This window comes from Rhinoderma darwinii, chromosome 2, assembly GCF_050947455.1.
Source record: "Rhinoderma darwinii isolate aRhiDar2 chromosome 2, aRhiDar2.hap1, whole genome shotgun sequence".
Classification (NCBI taxonomy): domain Eukaryota; kingdom Metazoa; phylum Chordata; class Amphibia; order Anura; family Rhinodermatidae; genus Rhinoderma; species Rhinoderma darwinii.
The window spans coordinates 410,362,569-410,387,740 of NC_134688.1; the positions used below are offsets into that span (position 1 = coordinate 410,362,569).

The window sequence follows — 25,172 nt, forward strand, 5'->3', positions numbered from 1 at the left end:
CAGGGAGATGATAATGGGGGCAGATAGATGATAATGGGGGCAGATAGATGATAATGGGGGCAGGGAGATGATAATGGGGGCAGGGAGATGATAATGGGGGCAGGGAGATGATAATGGGGGCAGGGAGATGATAATGGGGGCAGGGAGATGATAATGGGGGCAGGGAGATGATAATGGGGGCAGGGAGATGATAATGGGGGCAGGGAGATGATAATGGGGGCAGGGAGATGATAATGGGGGCAGGGAGATGATAATGGGGGCAGGGAGATGATAATGGGGCAGTGAGATGGCATTGGGTAGGGAGGGAAATGATGCTAGAGTGGGAAGGAGATAATAATGGAGGGCGGATGGCACTTGAGTAGGGATGCACGATGCATCAAAACTTCGATACGGTTTCGATACCGTGCACCCCCAAACGGTTCAATACCGTTATTTCATGTATTTCGATACTAAGCTGTGCGGCCGCACAGCTCAATATTGTAATACATGAATGTATGAGAGCGGAGCTGCGGCTGTGTAACACAGTCACGGCCCTGCTCCGGAGTCCTGACATGTGCGCGCCGCCAGGATTATGTGATGCGGCCAGCGCTGCACTAATGAGCGGCGGCACTGAAAACAGAACATGGCGGGCGCACTACAAAACACCCCCACATCTTCTGTCTTCAGTGCCTGAACCGCCGCTCATTAGTGCAGCGCCGCCCGCATCACCTCGTGCTGACTGCGTGCGGGGCGGGGCAATGGTTGTATTACACAGCCGCAGTCCCACTCTATAAAGGCAGAGATCAAAGAAACCTCTCATCTCTGTCGCTATTCCCCTGAATGCTGCGATCAAAGCTGACTGCAGCATTCAGGGGAAAATAAGAAGGGGGGATGCCCCTTGGATCACGTCACAGGAATCCCTGTGACGCGATTGAGGGACATACCATATATGGGCAGACAGCCCAATGTCCAATGAAGGACCCCAGGGCTGTCTTACCATATTTCCTGTTAGGGCATACTCAGGTCTGTCCTAACAACTGCCTGTGTACTATCCGTATATAGATATATACCAGTACATTAAAGTTTCAAAAAGAAAGTAAAAACATAAAGTAATGTTAAATTTAAAAAAAATACACATACACCTTTTTTACAAAACACATTAAAATAAGTCTCAATACATAAAATATTCACATTCAGTATTGGCGCGCCCGTAATAACCTGGACAACAATTTTTTTGCATCATTTATGATGTGTACGTTGTAAAAAATAAAATAAAAACTTCTTTCACTTATTAATGTGAGGCACGAGGTATTATGAATTTTGAACCTCCATATGCCTCACATTAATAGTAATTAACCCCATCATGTACCTTACACATTAACCCTTTATAATTGAGGAACATGATGGGGTTAATTACTATTAATGTGAGGCACATGGAGGTTAAATTTACCATCACACCTCGCGCCTCACATAAGAAATGGAAGAACTGGTTTTTTTTTTTTATTACTGTTGGCAAAGTATCGCTTTGTTATCGAAATCGCAATACTACACAAAGCATCGGTACCGAAGTCCAAATTCTGGTATCGTGACATCCCTCCACTGGAGGAGGCATTATACAATGGGGGGGGGGGGGTGGGTGGGTAATAATTGGGTGAAAAGTGATGATATCTGAAGGGAGGGGAGAGATTATACATGGGGAGGGGTAGAGGAAGGAGAGAGTATACCTGGGTAGGGGGAGAAAGCTTATACCGGAGGCATAGTTAGCAACAGTCCTGAATTTGCAGGGACTGTCCTGAATCTAAAGAGGCAGTCCCGGCAAATTACTGTCCCAGACGTGTCTCAGCCACTGCCATATTCAATTGTATCTGCGTCCACAGGATGCAGATACAATTGAATACTATGGCAGAGCAGGAAAGTATCAGCTTCCTGCTCTGCCATTCACCCATCCAGGAGCGGAATCCCCGGCCAGAGAGTTGCCGACACTCTGGTCGGGCATTCCTCTCCTAGAGGTAGCCCCTGAGGTCACTGTCCATATATGGACAGTGAGGTCAGGGTCTCCTCCTGGACTGGAATCCCCTGTAGAGAGTGCCACACACTCCCCTGTAGTTAGCGCCGAACATACCCCCTGTAGATAGCGCCACACACACACTCCCCTGTAGATAGTGTCACACACTGCCCCCTGTAGATAGCACCACACAATCCCATGTAGATAGCGCCACACAATCCCATGTAGATAGCGCCACACCCACCCTGTAGATAGCGCCACACACCCCCCCTGTAGATAGCGCCTCACCCACCCCTGCAGATAGCGCCACACACAGCCCCCTGTAGATAGCGCTACACACAGATAACGTGTGTGCAGCGTGTGAAGAGAATGCAAAAGCATCATCCAGACATGCCCGTGGCGGTGGGAGATCTTAGGGACTACATTTTGGTGAGTGACTCTGCTGTGTATAGGGCTTCAGTGCAATGATTTTTGTTTATATTGCCCTCCTACACCCTGACAGATTGTACATACACACACACACACACACACACACACACACACACACTCACTTTCCCTTTTTGCCCCCCACAGAGCCGCTGTCTCTTGTCTCTTCCTTGTCACTCCACAGAGCCCCTGTGAGGTTGCGTCTCCCCCCTGGCTACCACTGCTACCTTCAGTTCTCCCAGCCCTGGCACTTAGTTTCTCCCCTTTGCCCTCCGACACCCACCTCCTGTCTCTGCCCTGCTCCTCCAAAGAGTTTTCTTTTTAATGTGCCCTACCTCCCGCCCCTTTACGATTTCACACCCCCTCCTAATAATGAGGGGGGCGGGGGCCCAGACTCATTGGCAGTATGGGGCCCAGAAATTCCTGATGGCAGCCCTGTATGTATATATATATATATATATATATATATATATATATATATATATATATATATATACAGGGCTGCCATCAGGAATTTCTGGGCCCCATACTGCCAATGAGTCTGGGCCCCCGCCCCCCTCATTATTAGGAGGGGGTGTGAAATCTATATATATATATATATATATATCTTGTTTTATACCTTCTAACATGAAGCTATCCATGTGTCATTTTCCTTCTCTGTTCTGTGGTTTTATAAGATTAAAGAAATAAGAAATCTCCTATATAATTCTTTGTCTGTTGGTTTAAAATAACCTCCTTTTGTTATCCATATCAGTAGGACTCTAATAATTTATTGTACAAAGCCATGGGATATATTGTATATAAATAAATGTCCATAATACAAGCTGATAGTTCTGGGCATCTCTTACATATCAGCTTCTAACTTGTGGATGGAATGCTACCGGACTCTTCTACGGTTAGGTATTCCGGTCTTATGTTGGTGAGGAGAGGATTCCGGCATCGTATGGTTGCCTGGACACCTAGACCAGCTGCATTTCCCGTTGTCCGTTTTGAATTTCTGGCGGGAGACATGGTTGCAGTCATCATTGGTGGCACACTTTAAAGCCAACACAAAAATCCTCTTCACCAACCTAACAAAACCCCTATCTATATGCACATTACCAGTTTTTGGGTTTTTTCTGCTTATCTGCATTATATCCCCTAGTTCAAGCACGTGCCCTCCAAACTTAGCCCAGGAAAGGTGCCATATTCTAGAACTCTTTCATGGGGGGAGTATTCAATTCTCGGTTTCCTCATAGGTCGCTATTTGAATCCTTGTCTGTGACCACCACAGTTACGTCTGTTAAGGTGGCCATAAATCTTCAGCTAGTACCTTGATATCAACCTGCAGAAAGGATATGGGCCTGTAGGAGTCACATAAGGACTGGTCATTGTCTGGCTTAAGAATAACAACAATTAGAGTCTCCATCATAGACCTGAAAAGTTGGGGTGCTTTCTAGACAATACAGTTTTGTGAGGTAGGGAACTTGAAATTCATTGGTTTTTTTTTTTTGAAATTTTTTTATATATAAAATTTGACTGGGAGACTATTGGTGCTAAGATTTAAAATTTTGAAGGGAGGAAATCCTCTGTACAACCGCTTCAACGATAATAGGTGAAGTCAGGGAGTTCCTGTGATGTTTGGAAATGCTGGGGAGGGAAATTGTAGCAAGGTATTCCCTAGCGTGCTGTAACCTGGATATGGCAGAGTGGGTATACAGCTTCTCATAAAAGAGGCTGAATGCTCAGGGAATATTCTGGGGCTCAGTGAATAGACGACCATGTTCATCTTGCACTTTGGTCAAAAGAGCACCACACTTGAAAAAACATAACACTTGCTGAGAAAAAAAGTTTTCTCTGTTCATTGCCCCTTAACAAATCAGCATAGGCTTGTTTTTTAGCTACCCAAGTTAGCTTGTTAATGGGTGTAGGGTCTCTGAGGTAGTCTAGTTTGTTTCTAGTGTGTTCCTCTCCAAATCAATCTTGTGGAAAGATAAGGCCTGTTTCATGTCCTGAATAGCCTGAGACAGTACTCCCCAAGCATAGGCTTTTAAAAAGTGTCCCAACAGAACAAAGTTTGTGCATCAGGGCCCAAATCCTGATAGGTCGTCCACTGATCTATGAGTATTGGGTAGGTGGAAGAACAGTAAGCCAAAAGCGTCTTCATTTCCAGTGGTGGCGGAGAGGAAGATCATCCGAGGCAATGTCTACCAAAACTAGAAATTGTGACTAGAATTAAACCATATTGGTCGGGTTGTAACATCTCCATTCATTCCCGAGGCCAATACTCACAACCACCACCTGCAGAGATGAGGGGCGAGGGACTGTCTGTAGGTGGGAATACCTATCTGTATGTGTGTTCTATGGACACCTAAAGTCCCCTAACCACAGCATTGTAATATTAGGTTTTGAGAGCATATATTGAACAGTAGGTTAAAGAGGAGAGCTCTGGAAAAAGGAGGTGCATAAAGGCCAATAAGAAGTGGTTGTAGTAGTGAGTGTATAAAGATGTACCTCTCCGCTCTATGTGGGACCATCTTTAGCAATTCAAAGGCTACTGACCTGATAAGTAAGGAAACCCATTGGACCATATTCATAAATCTAGAATGGTACGCTCAGCCAATCCATGGCTTACGCAGCCAGTGCACTTTTCCCTCTAAGAAATAAGTCTCCTGTAGACACACCATCAAAGCAAGGTTATTTTAGGTATTCCAAAACCAGCTCACTTCTGAGTCTGTTTAGACCCTTTACATTTCAAGAGGCAAAGGTTAGAGTCCCACTTGCCATAATCAAGACCGTGGCAAAATGATTTTCCTTAAAGGAACATTTATTTGTCAAAATTCACACACCCGTAAAACTGCACAAGTGACTTTGTGTTACAAAGAAGGGGAAATGTGCAAACTTGCAAAAAAAAAAAAATGCCCACCATTTCTCACAGCCCCAACCTGTGGGAGCTCAGACCCGAGACTGACGAACCAACATGAGGGCATAGAGAAAATCATGCAGGGTCGTGCATTCCAACCGGAGTAGGGGAAACAAAGTGTGTGTGGGGTGGGCAGCAAGTTATGAGAAATTAGTGCAATATAGAGGATAACATGACTGAAAATGTATCCCTGTTGTATGTGGTAGTGAGGTGATTTTCCAGAAAGGTGACCGGCAAATTGCCTTCAGCCCTCTCGGGCAGCCGCATAAAGCAATGAATGCATCTCCTCAGTCTGTCTTCTTGGTAATAGAGGCACTGCGTCTGGTCCTTTTTTGGGGAGCAGTATGAAAGACCACCAGACTGGGCAGTGCCCTGAAAGATTCATTATCACATCTGTGATCCAGCAGGGGTATTCACAGGTTCATTTTCTTGGCAAAGCAAGGTTCAAGAATTGGCCATAACACCGGCCTATTACATATGTTAAATTCTGATGGGAGGGGTTAGGGCAGGTAAACTGGCGCCTTTTGGTAGAGGGGCACTACACTAGGATGTGCTAGGGCTCCAAGTGGGGGTTGGAGGGAGAGTCGCACCTTGTCTGTGACCGTTCGTGGTAAAGCCAGGGGTCCACAGGGCAGAGAGAGGTGGGCACTCGCCCACCTGCAGCAGTGGACTGTCCCCAAATGGTGAACAGGCCGCAACAAGTCTAGAAGAGCAGTGGATGATGTGGCCCTTAGGCCTTATTCACACGAGTGTGTCTGATTTGCTTCTGCAAAAACGGACCGTTTTCATCCATTTGGATGTCCTTGTGTCCGTGTGCTTTCCATGTGTCATCTGTTTTTCTCATATGCAAGCACTTCCTGGTTTCATGTGAGTAGCCCCATTGACTTATATGGGTTAGTGTGCTGTTCATTGTTAAAACGGATAGCACACTGACAAATATGTTGTGACAAATGGTAATGATACAAAGTAACTTACTTTAAATATTGTGTCTCTGCCCTGCACTTTAGTGCCATTGTCCCCTAGTCAAAGACGAATATAACCTGTACACTGGGTAACTACCCTGCAATTCTTTGAAGCGTATCTCTGCTTTGATAATAAAAGGGAAGTTGCAAGCAAATATGTGGTATACCAAGTTATAACCCTGTATACAAGTGTAATACAGAACTTTTCCTGCTTTATCCATTGTGTGTATATTACTGACTGCACCTTTTTCAAGTTCAAAACTAAAAGACACTCCCATACTGCAATGGGAAAACCCACATGACGGTCCGTGTGTCTTGGGAATGAAGAACAAGAAAATAACTGGGAATACAGTTTAAAGGGGTTGTCCACTTTTTTTAATTCTATTGATTTATTTATAGAATAGGAAATCATACAGATTTCTAATATACATGTATTTAAAATTCTGCTCACAAACCTTTCTTATATCCGTGCAGTTCTCGGTCTAAAAAGAAAAAAAAAATTGTATAACCCACAGATTTGTCCATAAAATGCACCCGTAGGATAACTGAATGGACAGTCATGTGACCGTCATCATGTGACCACTGGCATTCAGGTAACACTGTCCAGGTATCAAACAGGTAAATAATAGATTATTGGGGAGCAAAAGTAATAAAGTATTTCTACCTACAGCAACTTCTCCATCATCCTGTCTGTGAGGAGCAGCTCTTAGTCTTCTCACTGTCTTCTGTGTGTTGTCTTTTTTTACTTTATCAACACATGACAACCTCACGTAGAGACAGGCGGCCACTTTATATAGTGAGACCGTGAATACAGGCACTGTGAACCAATTGTTTATGATTATTCCATCTTTAGGCCTATTCACGTCGCCCATGTTGCCCGAACACAGTGTATGTGTGGGGGGGGGGGTGGAGAGGAGGGCCTGACGCCATGTTTGGTCATATTCTGTTATCCTGTGGGTACATTACACAGGACTTGTCTTTGGGCTATACCATTCTACTGTGACAGGGGCCTCCTGCACTATAATACATGTATATAAGCAGAAATTCTAATACATGTATATTAGAAAACTGTATGATTTGCTATTCTACAAATAAGTAAAAAAATACAAACTGGACAACCCCTTTAATGGCATAATCTTTTAGTCGTAGTCTAATCTACCACAGATACTCTAATCCTGTTATGTCACCATAAAATCGCATACTAACTTGTTGCATGGACTGCATGCGTTTTAGTGTCATTATGGTAACATGACCTACTTTGCCACTGTCCATTTTGTGACATCACGATTGGATGAGACTAACCTGGTTATAAACTGTAAAATTCATTACACTATAATCCAGTGATTGCCAATTCAACCACACTGTCTGTTCATTATGTTCCATGACATCTATTCACATTCTGACCTGTTGGATAAACTATATAAATCCAGGACATTTGACTTTGTAACATCCCGAGCCAATCCTAGGCTAGATCAATGTTTCTCAACTCCAGTCCTCAAGTTCCCCTAACGTCATGTTTTCCAGATTTCCTCAGTATTCCACAGTCAGTGAAATTATTGTCAGTGCATCAAGAATTGCCAGAGGTTGCTGGTACTTTAGGACCGAAGATGAGAAACACTGGGCTACGCTATTACATATACTGTCTGATGCCGATTCCGTCACTTTGTGGCATTAATATCATTGGAGTATAACCTCCGACCTAGACTCGTAGACTATGTACAATCTGCCACTAACAATTTCATGCCCTTGCCATTCAGTCATAGGCTAATCTGTAGCGTAGAATGTAGGAATTGACTGTACCTATATTGTAGCCACATGATTCATTAATATACTAATCTTTGGTGACATCACCTTGAAACTACAGCAGTATCTAATCACATCCTAGACTGCAAGATAGACCTATGCCTGCATGGAATATTACCACCTAACTATAGTATAACCTGCAGGAAATATCTGTGTGACTGCACCGCAATCGCTCTCTGACATCACAGACTAAACTGCTACATAGAATATACTCAATCTATGACATCATAGTCTGATAGTTGACTAATCTGTCACGCTGCATCTATGTACAATCTAACTCTTTAGATATTCTATGTCACTACACTAGTAACCCTGTGATACAGACTTCACTGCTGTATGGACTGTATGCATTCAGACTTACTATGGCAGTAACATACACAACTTTGACAGTCACATAGAATTAGAGAATGGGGAGTGTCAGCAACCAGGTTGCCAAAGGTAATTTTCCAAAATGACCGACTATAGATGCAGCTTCCTTTCGCCAATTGGAGATGAGCAGCTACGGAGTACAGACTGCTGCACTAACAAGTGAAATACTATGCAACCTAGAAAAAGCGGGAATAGGAATCAAACAGATTTCTGAGTTAAAGGGGTTGTCTCATATTAAAAAGAAGGGTCTGTTTTTGTTTTTTTTTTGAGGGGGAAGCTCTTGTCCTTCGGTTGTGTCTGGTATTTCAGTCCAGCCCTCATTTCTAGCATTTTATCATTACGTACTACTGATATCGTGTTCTGTTTGTGTCCTGGCTCAAGTCTTGTAAGCTTAGCTGTATTTTTCCAGAACCGGAGTACTAAACGTCTCTCATTTATAGCAACTTTGTTTTAGTCTGTATTCTATACTTCTGTCTATTGATGCCTTCCATAGCAACTAAGCAACAAATGTCAATCTCTCAGTAGTCCATATCCCGTTAAAAAAAAAAGCTAGATTTACAGGATGGATAGATAGATATTTTATAACTTCTTTATTTCTTCAAATCCTCTTGCTTAGTAACAATAACATGTTGGCAATTACTAGCCCCAGGGAGTCCTGCATGTTTTCTTTTGAGAGTTAAATACTGTAGCAGTCCAAGTTCTAATAAGGAAAAACATGACTCATGCCACCAGTTAAACTGATGGGTGCACAGATGTCGTGTTCTGAACAAGCACTTGTAGAAACGGAATAAGGAGTTACGGTTGTTTAGTAATGCTAGATCTGCACTAGGCTGAGTGACAAGCGTTGCTATAATTCCCTTGCCTCCTTGTCTCGGCTTACTTGTTTTCAAGCAAGATCAACACATAGTAACATCAAAACAATACCAACCTATTTAACGGTGGATTAATTCCATGAGATCCAGAAATACAGTCATCCTGTAAGGACACACACACCCCTATTCCATACTTGGCTGTGCAGAATCTTTGTATTGTAGATTGGATTACACACATGATGTGGACATTTCAACTGGGTGGATGAAAGAAGTTAAAGGGATGTCGCCAAATATATATAAATATACATATATATTTTTTTAAAAGTAAGTTACTTATTTTTATTACGTTTATTTGCTGTTAATTTGGCGTGTTTTCCTATGTTGGCCACCAGAGGGAGCACTTCCCAGAATTACAGCAAGGTAAGTCAGGCAGAGCAGCCTGACCTACATCTGCTGTAAATGTGGGAGGGAGACTCACCCCCCCCCCCCTGACTATTTTTGGCTACAAGCCAGGAAAAGGTGTCTTCAAATTTCTAAGCATTGTCCAGCTCCATTAACCCCTTTCCGCCGCAGCCATTTTTCGGATTTTCACTTTTTTTTTTTTTTACTCCCCACATTCCAAAAGCCATAACTCTTTTTTATTTTTCCATCAATATTGGCGTATGAGGGCATGTTTTTTGCGGGACGAGTTGTAGATTTTCACAGCACCATTTTTTGTACCATATAATGTAGTGGGAAATGAGAAAAAAATATATATGTGGGGTGGAATAGGAAAAAAACAGCGATTCCTCAACCTTTTGGGTGGTTTTGTTTTTATGGCGTTTACCGTACGGTAAAAACGTCATGTTAACATTATTCTGCGGGTCAATACGATTACAGTGATACTACATTTCTATAGTTTTCTTTGTTTTACTACTTTTACAAGGAAAAAACTGATTGTTAAAAATAAAATTTGAGTTTTTGTCGCCACATTCTGAGAGCCATAACTTTTTTTATTTTTCTGTCGATTTAGCCGTGTGAGGGCTTATTTTTTGCGGGGTGAGCTGCAGTTTATATTGGTACAATTTTGGGGTATGTGAGACTTTTTGATCACTTTTTATTTCATTTTTTGTGGGAGAAGGGACCAAAAAAACAGCAATTCTGATGTTTTTAATGTATTTTTTTTTGCGGCGTTCACCGTGCGGACTAAATAATGATATATTGTAATAGTTCAGACTTTTATGGACGCGTCGATACCAGTTATGTTAGCTTTTTAATTTTTTTACATTGTGCATGAGGGAAAATGGGAGTTTTTTGAGCTTTTAATTTAAAAAAAATTGTTATTTGTTAAAAAAACTTTTATTTTACAGTTTGTTTTTTTTTTACTTTTTTATTTTTATTTTTTATTTATATCTGACAGTTTCCTATGAAGCCCTGCCGGAGGCAGCGCTTCATAAGAGTACAAAGATGGCGGACCTGGGGAACTTCGTCAGGCCCCCAGGCAGCCGTGCCAACCAACGGCTCCCCCCGATCTCGCCGCGAGGGGGGGCGTTGGGACGTTACAGGGGGTCGCCTTAAACAAGCTAGATCCCCGCTCGTCACCCGGAAGTGTCGGCTGTAACACACAGCCGACACACTCGCTCTATGGAGCGGTCTCAGCCCGTGAGCCCGCTCCATATTCCCCCACCCGTTCGCCGTATATATACGGCGGATGTCGGGAAGGGGTTAATGGAGTGTTTGTGGAAGAAGCTATAGGACACGGCCAAAGGCTAAGAATGATGAAAGTCAATGGGGTGAATGATTTTACATTTCACATGGTCACACCGTGTTTATTTGACTCGGTATCTGACGCATTTTACGCACTGAAAAACGCGTCAATTGCTTGATTAAGCTTCCCATTTACATCAATGGGAAAGAGCGTCATTAGTACATACAACAAAAAGAAGCATCTTATAAATTCTTTGGCACGTAAAGCTCAAGAAATGTTCCCATAGTCTATGGGACTAATAATTAGGCGCCAAAAAACGTGCAAAAAGGATGCACAAAATGTGTAAAAAGCCCATTGAAAGACGCTTAAAAAAACACTTGATTTAAGCTTCCCATCTACATCAATGGGAAAGCGCGCCGTTAGTACATGCACTATTTTTTTATGTGAGCGTTTTTAAAACACGCGTTGTGGAAAAAAACAAGCGTCTTGTCAATTTTTTGGCACGTAAAGCACGCCATATATTCCCATAGTCAATGGGACTCCTAATGACGCAAAATGCGTAAAAAAAACACAAACGCCTGTATTTTTTAAAGGGGGGTTCACAAGAAATGCTACTGTATTTTACACATCAACATGTCATTTTTTGTTTTTGTTTTTTTGAGCGTCGTGTGAACATGCCCTAAGGGAATTTTTTATTGGCCTGTAGTTTTATATTGCGGTGCAGGGAGAAGACAGAAGTCGCTGTAGGTGAGAAGATTTTTATTTTTTATATTACTACATTTATTTTTTTATTTTGCAGGTTCTGCTCGACCGTTTGGACAACGTCGTAGATACGCTGGACTACTTCGATGATCTACGTTTAAAAAAAAAAAATGGTTGACGAGGGTTGTGCGGGGGAGTTTTTATTTGAATAAAAAAATATTTTCTTAGGGTCTACTCAAACAGTGCAGTTTTGCCGTGTTTTCGCCACGCAGCCGAAAAAACCGCATAGAAAAAATTGAGGTAAAAACGCACGCGCTATTCATTACGGTTTTCGGCCGCACAGGAAAGACGCGGCAAAACTACAGTGTGTGAATACACCCTTAGGCCCTGTTCACACAGCGGTTTTTTTGCCTCAGAATTCCTTCAGGAATTTTGAAAACTATTAACTGCCTGCACTTTTTTCCGCTGTTTTCGCAGCAGTTTTTTGTCCGCGGCCATTGAAGCTAGTGCAAGAACCATGGGCAAAAACGCCTCCGAAAAGGTTTCAATGGGAGGTCAGAGGTGGAAGCCGCAAGAAAGGAAACGCCCCCCCCCCCCATGAGCGGTCAAAAGCCACCCGGGAAAAAAACGCCTCTACCTCCCATTGAAATCGATGCGGGGAGATTTCGGGGGTTTTATTATGCTGATTCCTAGGTGATTTCCGATCTGTTTTTTAATACTTTGTTACCACCTTAGTAATGGCGGTTGTCTGTTTGACAACGTCCATTACTAAGGCAGGGCTTAGTGTTAGGCAGTAAAAGGGCTTCAACTAAACCCCCATTATACCCCTGGTGGCGGTGGGTACCGGGGTTATCAGGTAGAGCCGGGTACGGTCCAGTACCTAACCATCTGTAGTGATGGTGGGGCACCGCAGGCTGGTGGTATTAGGCTGGGAAGGGACAAAAACAGTGGCCCTTCCCATCCTGGTAATGCTAGGCTGCGGCTGCTTTATTTTATCTGGTTGGTTATGAAAATGGGGGGGGGGGGCACGTAGTTTTCATTTATTTATTTATTTTTTAAAACACGGGTTCCCCCCATTTTTCTAACTAGCCAGATACAATAAAACAGGCGCAGCGTAGCATTACCAGGGTGGGAAGGGCCACTGTTTTTGGCCCTTCCCAACCTAATAATATCAGCCTGTGGCCGCACCGTTGCCCGACCATCATTACATAATGTGGGGTTAGTACTAGCTTTTTTACTGGCTACCACTAAGCCCTGCCTTAGCAATGGATGTCGTCAAACAGACAACTGCCATTACTAAGGTGCTAATAAAGTATTAAAAAAACCAGACCTAAGAAAATAAATTTTTTATTGAAATAAAAACTCTCCCACACAACCCTCTTTCACCATTTTATTTTAAAAAAAACGAAAAAAAAAAAAAAGTCGATCTAAGTAGTCCAACGAATCTGACGTAGTCCAAACGGTTCAGTTTAACTTGCAAAACAAAAAAAATAAAGTTAGTAATATGCCGCTGCTTCTTCATTCCTTGCTCCTACTATGAATCCAAATGTAGTTACACGGCGGTTCACAGTAGGAGCAAGGAACGACGGATCAGCGGCACTTGTGTCCTGCTGATCCTTTATAGCTGCCAATCCGCTGTTTTGAAGGAACAGCGTCAAGCACCGCTGCTCTGTAGAGCACACCCCCCCAACCCCCCCCCAACATGCAACTGTGACACACACAGAACCCCACACACGCAACCCCCCCTCATACACACACAATTTACCTGCATGTTTGGGGGGGGTTTGTGTGTGTATGCGGCTGTCAAGGATCAGCGGTGCTGCTGATCTTTCATAACCACCAATCCGCTGTTTTGAAGGAACAGTGGCGAGCACCGCTGCTCCGTTGAGCGCCTCTACACACACGCACAACTTACCGGCAGCAGGTATTCTCCAAAATGGCGCCGGCTTTCTCCCTACAAACCAGCTTCTATGCTGATTCCTGTTTGTCCTATGCCCTGTTGCTGCCGTATTCCATCTGTGTATGTGTTGTTAAGACAAACATGCACAGATGAAATAAAACATGGCAGCCCCTAGTAAATGAAAAAAGTGTATTAAAAAAACAAAATATTTCATGTGAAAAAATAAAGTACATATAAAATTGTATTAAATAAAAACACAAGTTAATAAAAAAAAGAATTCATTACACCTTTCCTTTTAAGACATAAGATAGTTTGACTTTTTTGTCCACTTTTGTTGTATTTAGAAGGCATGGGAATGGCTTGTAACATGCCTGTTTTCTGTATGACGGCAGAACAAAGAGGAGTCGCATAGCAAAGTTCCTTGTGGTGAACCTTCCCGACCCTCTGCGCATTGGTACTTTGAGGGAGGGGGCCTTAAATGGGTTCAAAGGGCATGCTACAGATCCTTCTAAAGAGAGCTTGTCTTAGGGCATTTAAGACATTTTAGCACTGTTCATGGAATAGCAATATACCATGAAAACCTAATATTACTGCGTGATTTAGTACCCAGCCACCTAACAGCTTTTAATGGGATATTCCCATCTCACCAGTCATATTTACTACGGTAGCTAATCATTCTGTTTTTCAGCTTTTGCGTCCTCTGCACTTAGGGTCCCCTTCATTGGCTACAGCCACTTCTGAGGTCCATCAGCGATGTCTGAGCTTCCGCTGTTGTATCACTTAATTTCACAGGATGGTGACCGAGATGTGTGGTGGCTCCCTTCCTGGCATCTCTACTATGTTGAAGTCTATAGGATGGCTCTAGGCACTCGCAGAAGCCCTAGAGCTGTTCTATAGGGCTGCATATGGCACATAGCTGCCAAACCATCACCTGCAGCATTAGGAGCGTGCACAGCACCGCTTGAGTGACAGGGAGAACGTACTTCCCACATATGCTCGGGTTCCAGGGAAGTGGAGAAAAGACCACCGGGATGCCATAAACCAGGGTTTGAGAAATTAGCAATAGGGTTTATGGGAGCTGGGAAAAAAATATATATAGATGGTTACAACCCTTTAAACATCTCCCACATACTTCTAGATTAAGACCATCCTTCTAAAAAAAATAATCCTTTCTGCTGTTTAAAAGCCACCAGTATTTTCATGACCTCATATACATTTATTACTAGAATTTGTCCCTATGCAGATGAAAGAGAAATCAAATTTCCTCTGGCTACACCCCGACTGCCACCAGCACAATACAGGCGACTTTTTTGACATATCTATTCTGTACACAAATAGAACAGAGGGCCTGTCGTGACTGCAGTTGGCACATTGCAATAGTTCCTCAGCTTTTCTGATTCACAGAATACAGGTAATACTGGTTCTTCCCTATGGAAAGGAGCATAATATTGACCGTATATAATAGTTTATAGAACTGTAGTGGCGTAGATATAGGGGTCACAGTTGCGTCCAGGGCTGAAGATTACCTGGCTCAGGAGTAAGGATGGTAAGTATATGAATACTGTCTGCTTGGGCCCTGTATCTATGCTTATCATGTGTGGTACCGCCTGCTGGGGCACTGTATCTAAGGTTTTCATGTGTGATACTATCTGATGAGATGCTGTATCTTAGCCTATCATGTGTGAGACTGTCAGCTGAGCTGCTGAATCGAATCATATCCAGTGGCCTAGCTATAGGGGTCACAGAAATTCTGTCTCCGAGATATATCTATTTGTTGTTGTTTTATTGGGGGGGTGTACGTCTTGGCAATGCCCCTGGCTGCTAGTGCTGCATTGATGGGTCACTAAAGAGACCCAGCGATGTAGCTGAAAGTTACAGGAGTATGCAGCTGTCGGCCATGAAGTGAAGGTGCAGGGTCAAAGGGCCTAAGCTGAACATTTTGCATCGGGGTCCATGAGCCTTTAGCTACGCCTCTGTAGAAATGTAAGAATATCTAACTGATGAGTAACTGTTCTTCTAGTAACTGTTGCAAGAAGGTGACCATATGTTAAGCTTGTGAAGGACTCTTGTTGGAGTTCAAATGGCATCTCTCACCCTGGAGGACCCAGACTAGTCCATTCATTACAGAGCACCCCATTGAGTTCAATGGTAACCATGTAATGCTTCATTTTCCCTCTGGTGGTGTTGCAGGGGAATTGAACACTTGCTGCTGGGTTCCCCACCAATTACAGCTGATCCCCGTGGGTCTCAGCAGCGGGACATTCTGTTATCCGTTTATCTATGGGGAACCTATCAACAAGAAGGTATTGTCCAAAGCGGACAACCCCCAAAATATCAATTATGTAAATTGGCAATTTGATGTTTGCATAATTGGTACGCAAGTACTGAGAATTCCAGAGATTTTTCTCCATATGTTAGAAGTTAATATGTTTGTCCGTGCTTCTTTTTGACGATAAATCTTGTGGGATCCTCTTGAGGTTTTTCTCATCCATTTCATCTTCTTTTCTTTTTTTTTTTTAAACATTCTAAATGAGATTAAAGGATCAGAAATAACAGGAAGGATTAAATGGACAATGCAAACGCTGCTGGGACCAGCTGATCCTCTTAAAACTTGTTATGTGAACTGTACAGCAGAGATCAGCACCTATACAGTAGCCATAGGGCAAGTATAAGTGAAATTTAGGTTTGTACACACGCAGAATATTTGTTGCAGACATTTTTGCAACTGTCCCTTCCATCTGAATGAGGTTTACAGAAATTCATGCACCTGCTAAAGAAACAACCCTATTTAGATGTATGGAATAGTATCTTCCATTAATAAAAAAAAAAAAAAAAAATCACTTCTGTTCTTAAGAAATTTATACATAATTGTAATTTAGCAGATTTTGGTTTGAAATATTATGAAGGGGAAGGTTTATGTTTTGCAGCTTTTTAACACATTGATAATACAAAAAAACCAATACCATTTTTCTATGTGTCACATACCCACACAATGTTTAAATCATGCTGTGGTTTTACAAACCTCAGCATGACCTAGTGTTTTATTTTATTTTAAAATCCGTAGTGTAATACAATAGCAGCAAAGTGGATGAAATTTGATCATATCTCATCCACGCTGTGTAAAAAATCTGCCGCAAAACCGTTCATAAATTGACCTGCGGTGCTTTTCTTTAATCCGCACTTTGTACTTTTACGCAGCGTATCTGCCCTGTATGAACATGGCTTAATAGTCTATTGACCTTTCTCTGTCAATTAACTTCCATTCATTGCAGCTGCCATAAAGCACACGCCCTGCTATACTGTCTATACAAACAATACAGGAAGGCAATGTGTCCCCAATATAGCCCCTCAGGTGTGACTTTATTTTTTTTAAATTCTAAATGGCAACAGCATTTAAAGAAAAAAATAATAATTCTTTCTCTTCTACAGATTTACATCTAATTATTTGATACCAGCCCCTATGTTTTTGGATTGTTTTATAGATGTCTTTGAACGTTTTTATTGTCAAACCACTGGTGAAGTCCAATTGGCTTCTGGTGTGGTCTAACGGGTACCCAACATCTACACTGTTTTGTCCCTACTCTTTGAGATTTTAAGTAACCCGGTGTCTAATGAACTAACTGCATGGTTTTGTCAACTCTTTCAGTACCAAGTGGGCCAGCTCTACTCTGTAGCAGTAGCCAGTAAGAATGAAACAGGAGGAGGTGAAGGTGTGGAAGTACTTGTAAATGAGCCTTATGAGAAGGATGGGGAAAGAGGACAATACACACACAAGATTTACCATTTACAAAGGTAATTTTATATATTTCAAGTTGTTTTGTTAAAGCCAATTATTATGTTATCCATTATTTTAAATGTGTCAAGAGAAACGTGAGACGGCAAAAAGTCGCAAATTATTATTGTTATTACAAAAGTGGAGTAAAGCCATTAATATTTCCCCCAATGTTTTAATTTATGGTGGTAATTATAAAATATTTGGACTGTATTTTATGGTATCCAATAAATTGTTCATAATTAATTGGTAAAAAATCTATCTTATTTCTGTGATGGGAATTCTACCTTAATATATGTCCTAATAACAAGGGGCTGCAGGGCTATGCACAGTACCCAAACGCTGCCTTATTTCTAAGTACAAACGTTATTGTTTTATTTTGTCCAGATGTATATTTTTTTTGACTTGTGTAATAAATATGGATCAATTATTGAGATCCCCATTTGGGATAGTGACAGATGTGAGTTCTTTGTCTTTTGACTTTGTCTTTTGACAGAGGTTTCTGTATCTCGGGAACTGGTAATCAGTTGGGGTCCTGCCAATGGCCTGTGACATCACTGATGCTGTGATGTCACTGATATTGTGACATGTCAGAAGGCAGTTAAAGCCACAGCTTTATTTTAATATGTAGTCTCCTCTTCAGACTTACCAGGCATACATTTTAAAGGGGTTTTCCCATCTTGGACATTTATGGCATATCCACAGGATGTGTCATAAATGTCCGCTAGATGAGGGCCCCACCTCTGGGAACCGCACCTATCTCTAGAACGGGGCCCCTTGGACTCCGCTGCCTCTCAGCCACTTCCTGGTTAGGTGGTCAGGAGTTACGGAAACAGCCCAGTGCTCGCTGAGCTATACTGTTTCCGTACCCCATGGAAGTGAATGGAAGTTACTGAAAAAGTGTAGTGCGGCGAGCTACGCTGTTTCTGTAACTCGGTGGCTACGAAATCAGCGTAGTTCACCGTGCTATGCTGTTTTCGGAACTCCCATTCACTTCTATGGGAGTTACGGAAACCGTGTAGCTCAGTGAGCTTACCTGTTTCGGTAACTCCCGACCACCTAACCAAGATGTGGCCGGGAGGCAGAGGAGCCGAGTAAGCTACAATGGTATCTAGGGAGCCCCGTTCTAGAGATGGGTGTGGGTCCCAGAGGTTGGACCCACAATTATCGGACTTTTATGGCATATCCTGAGTATATGCCATAAATGTCCAAGATGGGAAAACCACTTTAAAACACAAAGGCCTTATTGGTGCCGTCTTGTAAAAAGATTTTTGTTTTAATCAATCCCATTTTGTTTCAATTGTATTTTATATACTCAATAAATTGGTAACAATAGGAGAGATCTATTCATCTACAGGGTGAATGCCCTGGTGATGAATATGGTGCTGCATAAAATCTCCACTTCAAATCTGATAAATGAGGGATAACTTGATTAACTCTGAAGCCCACTTTTTTGAGCACATACAGACATGTCAGAAAAATGGTGCAGGAGCGTTCCAGGCCAATGTATTTACTCCAGAATACTATTGTAAATACATTGATAAATCTATATATAAAGAGTATGTTTAATGAGGCTATATATATACTGTATAGTCTGGATAAAAAAATCAACACACTGTCTCTAGGAAAAGTTTCTCACCATCCCCAATATCAAGGAGGTTACATGTGGTAGATGAGGTATCCGAGCACACTTGTTTTTTCTACTGCATGGTCTCCCAGCCTTCACATAAAGTGGTTCTGCAGAGAATAAATGTAGACAAACATAGCCCAGTCTGCAGCGTTGTATAAAATCTTTCAATACTTATGTTCCATATACTCACAAAGTGACAAAGTAAAAAGCGCTCCTAAAGTTTAAAATCTCCACGTTGCAGACCAAGCCTCTCCTATACCATTTTATTAAGTATTAAGAAATATTTTGCTATTTGATTAGACTTTGCTTTTGCTATTTATTTTTTTATTTTTTTTACAACCACCTTCCGGTCTATACCAATATATTATATGTATATTTCACTAAAATCTCCAGAACAAAAAGTCTGTCACAAGACACTGACGTCTGTAAGATAAGTCTAAAGTTGACTATAAAATTAACAACTTTGATGGGAAAAAGGGATGATAGTTTATTCATTTTTCCCATGAACAAAGATTTATACCTAACAACAATTTTGACCGTGTTTGGAATTCAACACTACTACCGTATATGTGTAAGGCTAAGTTGAAATCTCGTTTTGTGCACACGTTTGTGGTATACGACATATAAGTTTTTAAAGTTACAAAAACGTATGCATTTGTAACATACGCTTACGTTTTTTGTAGTGTATGTCGTATACGTTTTTATACGTTTGTCTCCGTCCTTCTAAAAACGTATACTTTTTTTTTTTGTTCTTGAGCTAAGCTAAAGTAGGTAAAGTCAAGATTTCCCATAAATGGTGACAAAAACGCATACATTTTATGTATGCAAACGTAGGGTTTAAGATTGCATATGTCGTCCATACAAATAAAAACGTATATGTGTGATATTTGTTTTGGAAAGGTCGGTAAAGCGTAGTAGACTACGCTTTTCAGGACATGGGGGAAAAAAAAGGATAGAACGTAAGCACACAAAACGAATGCACAAACTACACCATTAGGGCATCCGTCCTGACCATAGAAATCAAAGTGCACGCTGTGGTACACGTTTTGCCACTTTTTTTTTTTCATGTCAAAATGTGCACATCAGACATACAGTAAAAACGAGATGTGAACTAAAATCTAGATGTGTGGTCAGGCGTTTATAATTGCTGAACTACCATACTGGTGCTTATAGATGTTTAGGTACAGTTGTAATTACAGACTTGCTTGTACAGATATACAGCATTAAAGGGATTGCCCTACCTTGACCGCTCCTCTTCATGTAAACCCCCCCCCTCCCCCATAGTGGTTCTTCGCATATAGTATATGTCCATATGCAAAAGGTCAAGCAGACCAATAATCAATGGTACATAGGTATGTGCATAACCGTATATTAAGGTTCCCAGCCAACAGCTTTACTAACGGCCCAGTAGAGACTTATACTCCAAAGCGTGCAGGAAACTATTCGGTCAAGTCGTCAAGTATTGCTTAATTTCTCTCTAATTCAATTGCGGCCGTAGGAAATCTGGTAAATTTTAGTTCTGGTCGGGGTAACCAAACGGCTTTTTCCGCAACTGTCCTGATCGCCAGTCAACAAGCATGAACCGGAAAACCAGCTCCACAGTGAGCATTAAGGCTGTGTTCACACAGAGTTTTTTGCAGGAGGAAAATTCCTCCTGCAAAAACTGCTCCAGACGTTTTTTGCACAGTGGTTTGACAAAAACTCGTCGAGACATTTTTTTTCCCCGTTTCTGACTGATTGAAATGGGGTTTTGTAGGCGGAAACCGCCTCAAGATGGGTCAAGACGCTTCTTTTTACCGCGAAGCGGTTTTTCCGCTCGCGGTAAAAAAACTTGTCCGCCTCCCATTGAAATCAATGGGAGGCATTTTTGGGCGGTTTTTGACGAGTTTTGCGGAAGCGGTTTCCGCGCCCAAAAAAACTCAGTGTGAACAGGGCCTTAGGGGGGTTCTATAAAAATCCTCTAAGCACTTTTTTTGATAATCATGGATCTTTTGTCCTTTGTTTTATGTATACAAGAATTTCTATATATAGAGCAATATATATTTTTACAGATTTTGTATCTGCTTGAGCGCTTAGCTTTGAATGCCCAATTCACTGTTCAGTGTCTTTTTGTATATTGATCTATAGATTATTTCTATTATAAATACTATTAGATACTTTCTTCCGTGGTCTGTATTTTATTTATTTTTTTGCATATAAAAAGCTCTCTGTTCCATTGTGTGTTTACATGTAAAGAGATTATAATGGCTTATAACATTTTTTTTATTTTTTTTTAACTTTCATGTTTGTTTATAAAATCGTCCTTGAATTTAGACTTTCTCCTAGTCTGCCTACTGCACTTTTTCACGATCTGTCTTGTCTACAGCAAAGTTCCATCATTTTTAAGGATGCTGGCGCCTAAAGGAGCACTAAATATGCATGAAAAGGCCTGGAATGCTTACCCCTACTGCCGGACCAGTGAGTATTGAGACTGGCAACTGCTGAATAGCCGTCCTGTCTCTTCTTAACGATATACTGTATAGTCGCACGGTCTTATACAAGCAGGCGGCTTTTAACTGTGCCGGCTTATTACTCTAGTTTACGACTTTGTTACCTAATCTGCATGTGCTTCTCACCTGCACTGGCCGTCTATATGAATAATGCAGGTCATTCTGACAAGCATCTTGTTACCTAGGGTTGGGAAGGCAATGGAGCTAAAAAGAAGAGCTAGGAGTTGGCACCCGTTTTCTGTGTTTGCCTCTTTGAGGATTGAGGATATCTCCTTGCATGTCGGTATCCCTTGACCTATTCACTTAAAAATGGAACAATTTACATTGCAACTGTTTTTGAACACTCTCTATTTAGAGCTGAGGATAATGAACTTTTATAGATTAATGAATAAGTACCCTAAATTCATTATTCATATGTACATCATATTAAAGGAAAAATTCCAGTAGTGACACCATCTATTTCTTTTTCCCCTTTTAATAACCTCAATGCTATAAATGAGCATTGTGAATGCCTCTCTGCTCAATCCTACATTATGCTGATTATGCCCACAGGCAGCCGTGAATTTGATTTCCATGCCACGTTCCATCGCCAGATTCATTCCTGCTTGTAAATGGTGTGATTCCAGTAATAGATCTAAATTAAGGAATGGCTATAAATGCAATTGGCTAATATAATGTTTAGAGCGCCTCCAGGCTTTTTTTTATTACTTTATTGTTCAAGTGTTCCTCCATTCTCACCTGTCACAAGATTTAATGGACCTTTGCTGGATATTGCAACAATTGAAATGTTGTTTTTCTTCACTCAGTATTTGTTGCATTGTATAATTTAGTAATTTCTTTATTTAATATGCCTCAATTAAACAGTATTTGTCTTACTTTTGCTATCCATGTTTAAGCTCTCATTATCGATGACTGACTTATTGTTTAAAGAGGACCTGTCACCTCTCCTGACATGTCTGTTTTAGTAAATAATTGTAGACTTTATGAAATTACAATTCTGGAGCATCTTTTCTTAAAACTCTGTTACAGTGAAGGAAATAAGTATTTGATCCCTTGCTAATTTTGTAAGTTTGCCCACTGTCAAAGACATGAACAGTCTAGAATTTTTAGGCTAGGTTAATTTTACGAGTGAGAGATAGATTATATTTAAAAAAAACAGAAAATCACATTGTCAAAATTATATATATTTATTTGCATTGTGCACAGAGAAATAAGTATTTGATCCCCTACCAACCATTAAGAGTTCAGCCTCCTCCAGACCAGTTACACGCTCCAAATCAACTTGGTGCTTGCATTAAAGACAGCTGTCTTACATGGTCACCTGTATAAAAGACTCCTGTCCACAGACTCAATGAATCAGTCTGACTCTAACATCTACAACATGGGCAAGACCAAAGAGCTTTCTAAGGATGTCAGGGACAAGATCATAGACCTGCACAAGGCTGGAATGGGCTACAAAACCATAAGTAAGACGCTGGGTGAGGAGACAACTGTTGGTGCAATAGTAAGAAAATGGAAGACATACAAAATGACTGTCAATCGACATCGATCTGGGGCTCCATGCAAAATCTCACCTCGTGGGGTATCCTTGATCCTGAGGAAGGTGAGAGCTCAGCCGAAAACTACACGGGGGGTACTTGTTAATAATCTCAAGGCAGCTGGGACCACAGTCACCAAGAAAACCATTGGTAACACATTACGACGTAATGGATTAAAATCCTGCAGTGCCCGCAAGGTCCCCCTGCTCAAGAAGGCACATGTACAGGCCCGTCTGAAGTTTGCAAATGAACATCTGGATGATTCTGAGAGTGATTGGGAGAAGGTGCTGTGGTCAGATGAGACTAAAATTGAGCTCTTTGGCATTATCTCAACTCGCCGTGTTTGGAGGAAGAGAAATGCTGCCTATGACCCAAAGAACACCGTCCCCACTGTCAAGCATGGAGGTGGAAACATTATGTTTTGGGGGTGTTTCTCTGCTAAGGGCACAGGACTACTTCACCGCATCAATGGGAGAATGGATGGAGCCATGTACCGTTAAATCCTGAGTGACCACCTCCTTCCCTCCACCAGGACATTAAAAATGGCTCGTGGCTGGGTCTTCCAGCACGACAATGACCCGAAACATACAGCCAAGGCAACAAAGGAGTGGCTCAAAAAGAAGCACATTAAGGTCATGGAGTGGCCTAGCCAGTCTCCAGACCTTAATCCCATCGAAAACTTATGGAGGGAGCTGAAGATCCGAGTTGCCAAGCGACAGCCTCGAAATCTTAATGATTTACAGATGATCTGCAAAGAGGAGTGGGCCAAAATTCCATGTAACATGTGTGCAAACCTCATCATCAACTACTAAAAACGTCTGACTGCTGTGCTTGCCAACAAGGGTTTTGCCACCAAGTATTAAGTCTTGTTTGCCAAAGGGATCAAATACTTATTTCTCTGTGCACAATGCAAATAAATATATATAATTTTGATTTTCTGTTGTTTTTTTTTTAATATAATCTATCTCTCACTGGTAAAATTAACCTAGCCTAAAAATTCTAGACTGTTCATGTCTTTGACAGTGGGCAAACTTACAAAATCAGCAAGGGATCAAATACTTATTTCCTTCACTGTATGTTATTCTTTTGTTATACCTTCTAAAAATGTATGAATAAATTGACAAGTGGGTGCTACCAGTTGGAGGGCTGTCTTTCCACAGTCTGGCACTGTCCAATCCGTGACGACCGAGTGAGACTGTGTAGGGGGGACACACATTTGACAATAGGAATGGTAACACCCAGTTATCAATTTATTCATACATTTTTAGGGGGAATAACAGAGGAACGGCACAACTCAGAGTTCTAAGAAAATATGTGCCGGAAATTTTATTTCATGAGGAATATAAGTATTTACTAATATAGACATGTCAGGAGAAGTAAGAGGTCCTCTTTAATATGATGACTTTCTCTTCTATAGTTGATATTGAGTACTTTCACACTTCTTAGGCTTCGTTCACATCTGCGTTGGGGTCCCGTTCTGATGTTCCGTTGGAGCTTTCCCTCAGAACGGGACACTGAACAGACAAACTGACACAAACGGAAACCAGAGTTTTCTGTTTCCTTGACCATTGAATTAAATGGTGACGTATCCGGTGCCCATGGTTTCAGATTGTCTCTGTTGTTCACTGGACCCGTCGTTTTGCCGGAAGCAATAGCGTAGTAGACTATGCTATTGTTTCTGTCAAAACGACGGGTCCGGTGCACAACAGAGACAAACGGAAACCATGGGCACCGGATCAGTCACCATTGAAATCAGTGGTGATTGAAATGGAAACCTCTGGTTTCCGTTTGTGTCAGTTTCTGTCTGTTCAGGGTCCCGCTCTGACGGAACATCAGAACGGGACCCCAACGCAGATGTGAACGAAGCCTAACCCTGTTATTAGTTTTACTGATTAAGTTGTCATGCACATGGTAGATCTGTGTATGGAGACTCACAGAGTACCTGAGAATCTGTGCCACTGTACAGCGCAGTATTACAGATATATAGCAATGCTTCTAGGGGATAATATCTCTGCAGTACAGCATCCGATGGAACATGCCACGATTTTTCTTTTTCTGTCGGATTCAAAAAAGGAGGTACGTACGGTAGGGCCCCATAGAATTCTATGGGTGTCGTCTGCATGTTGCCTAAAGATATATTTTTTTTACCTATAGCTGCTTTGATTCTCTGTTCCTACTATTCAACAAGCCCTTCAT

At 41.6% G+C, this 25,172-nt stretch overlaps 1 protein-coding gene across 1 annotated transcript in view; it reads left to right on the forward strand.

Moving 5' to 3' along the window:
• Positions 1–25,172, forward strand: part of PITPNA (phosphatidylinositol transfer protein alpha) — a 72,572-nt gene that overhangs the window by 21,006 nt on the left and 26,394 nt on the right. The window contains exons 3-4 of the mRNA XM_075854182.1: positions 17,194–17,339; positions 21,315–21,406. Coding sequence (XP_075710297.1) covers positions 17,194–17,339; positions 21,315–21,406 — 238 coding nt within the window. The remainder of the gene's footprint in view (positions 1–17,193; positions 17,340–21,314; positions 21,407–25,172) is intronic.